Source organism: Arachis ipaensis, chromosome B06 (genome assembly GCF_000816755.2).
Source record: "Arachis ipaensis cultivar K30076 chromosome B06, Araip1.1, whole genome shotgun sequence".
Lineage (NCBI taxonomy): Eukaryota > Viridiplantae > Streptophyta > Magnoliopsida > Fabales > Fabaceae > Arachis > Arachis ipaensis.
In genome coordinates, this window is record NC_029790.2 from 119,161,579 (window position 1) to 119,162,762 (window position 1,184).

Below are 1,184 nucleotides of genomic sequence, written 5' to 3' on the forward strand. Positions count from 1 at the left end.
ACAAAGGGGACCCCAAAGGCTCAAACCAGAACGACACGGACACCCAAAAGCTCGTACCCCCAAAAGAGAAACTGACCATGGATAATCCCTTCTCAGAAGACATCATAAAATTTCAAATGCCACAAAACTTCGTGCTGCCAACTACCCTTGACCCATACAAGGGGTTCGGTGATCCGCGCATTCATATCAGGAAGTTTCAATCTATGATGTTCTTTAATAGCGCCTCTGAACCCATACTTTGCCGAGCTTTCGATCCTTCATTGATTACTTTGCCGCATCAAGGATATATGTGCACGGATCGGATTATCTAAGCACCATCAAGTAAGGACAGCATGAGAGCTTAAAAGAATACATGACGCGCTTTGCTGAGGCAACCATGGAGATCCCAGAAGTCCACCTCCACGACCTCAAAAGCGGCCTCAGACCGAGAAAGTTCCAAGAAATAATTGCGGTAACAAAACCAAAAACATTGGATGAATTCAGAGAAAAGGCCGCAGGACAAATGGAGGTTGAGGAACTTCGGGAAGCCTGGAAGACAGACAAGCATCAAACCAAAAGGGAGGAAGACAAAACCCTCAGGTCAACAAGCAACAGAGAACTGAAAAAGCCTTTCAAGCTTACCCCCAAGTTTGATAACTATACCCGATTCAACACAAAGAGAGAAGACATTATAAAAGAAATACTACATGCAAAGATAATAAAACCTCCAATCAGGGCCGATAATTATCAAGATCAAAGGTTCATTGACAAGACAAAACATTGTGCTTTCCATCAGAACTTCGGCCACACGACATACGACTGTGTTGCGGCAAAAGACCTACTGGAACGATTGGCAAGGCAAGGACTCTTAGACAAATACATTGATGGAAGAAGGAGTAGAGGAGAAAACAAGGTACCGGGAACAACTGGTCCAGGGGCGGAGGAAAATGACAAAAGACACTGGGCGAACCCAAGCCAGCCATGAGGAGTCATAAATTGCATCTCGGGTGGCTTCGCCAGTGGAGGTAATACAAGCTCGGCCCGGAAGCGGAGTTATCGAGAAATGCTAGCAATCGAAGGGACGACCTTCTTGCCCCAGAAAGATACACCAAGAGGGGAGATTACTTTTACATCCTCAGATTGCACATCAGCAAGCCCGAACCTCGACGATCCCGTTGTTATCTCAGTACAGGTCAGAGACCTGC

At 46.1% G+C, this 1,184-nt stretch overlaps 1 protein-coding gene across 1 annotated transcript; it reads left to right on the plus strand.

Moving 5' to 3' along the window:
* LOC107647384 lies at positions 353-964 on the plus strand. Its single transcript, XM_016351462.1, has one exon. It carries the CDS (start codon positions 353-355, stop codon positions 962-964), a length of 612 nt encoding a protein of 203 aa, XP_016206948.1.

Excerpts from the sequence above, each read along its gene's own strand:
- LOC107647384 (XM_016351462.1), top strand. The coding sequence starts at position 353 with ATGACGCGCTTTGCTGAGGCAACCATGGAGATCCCAGAAGTCCACCTC.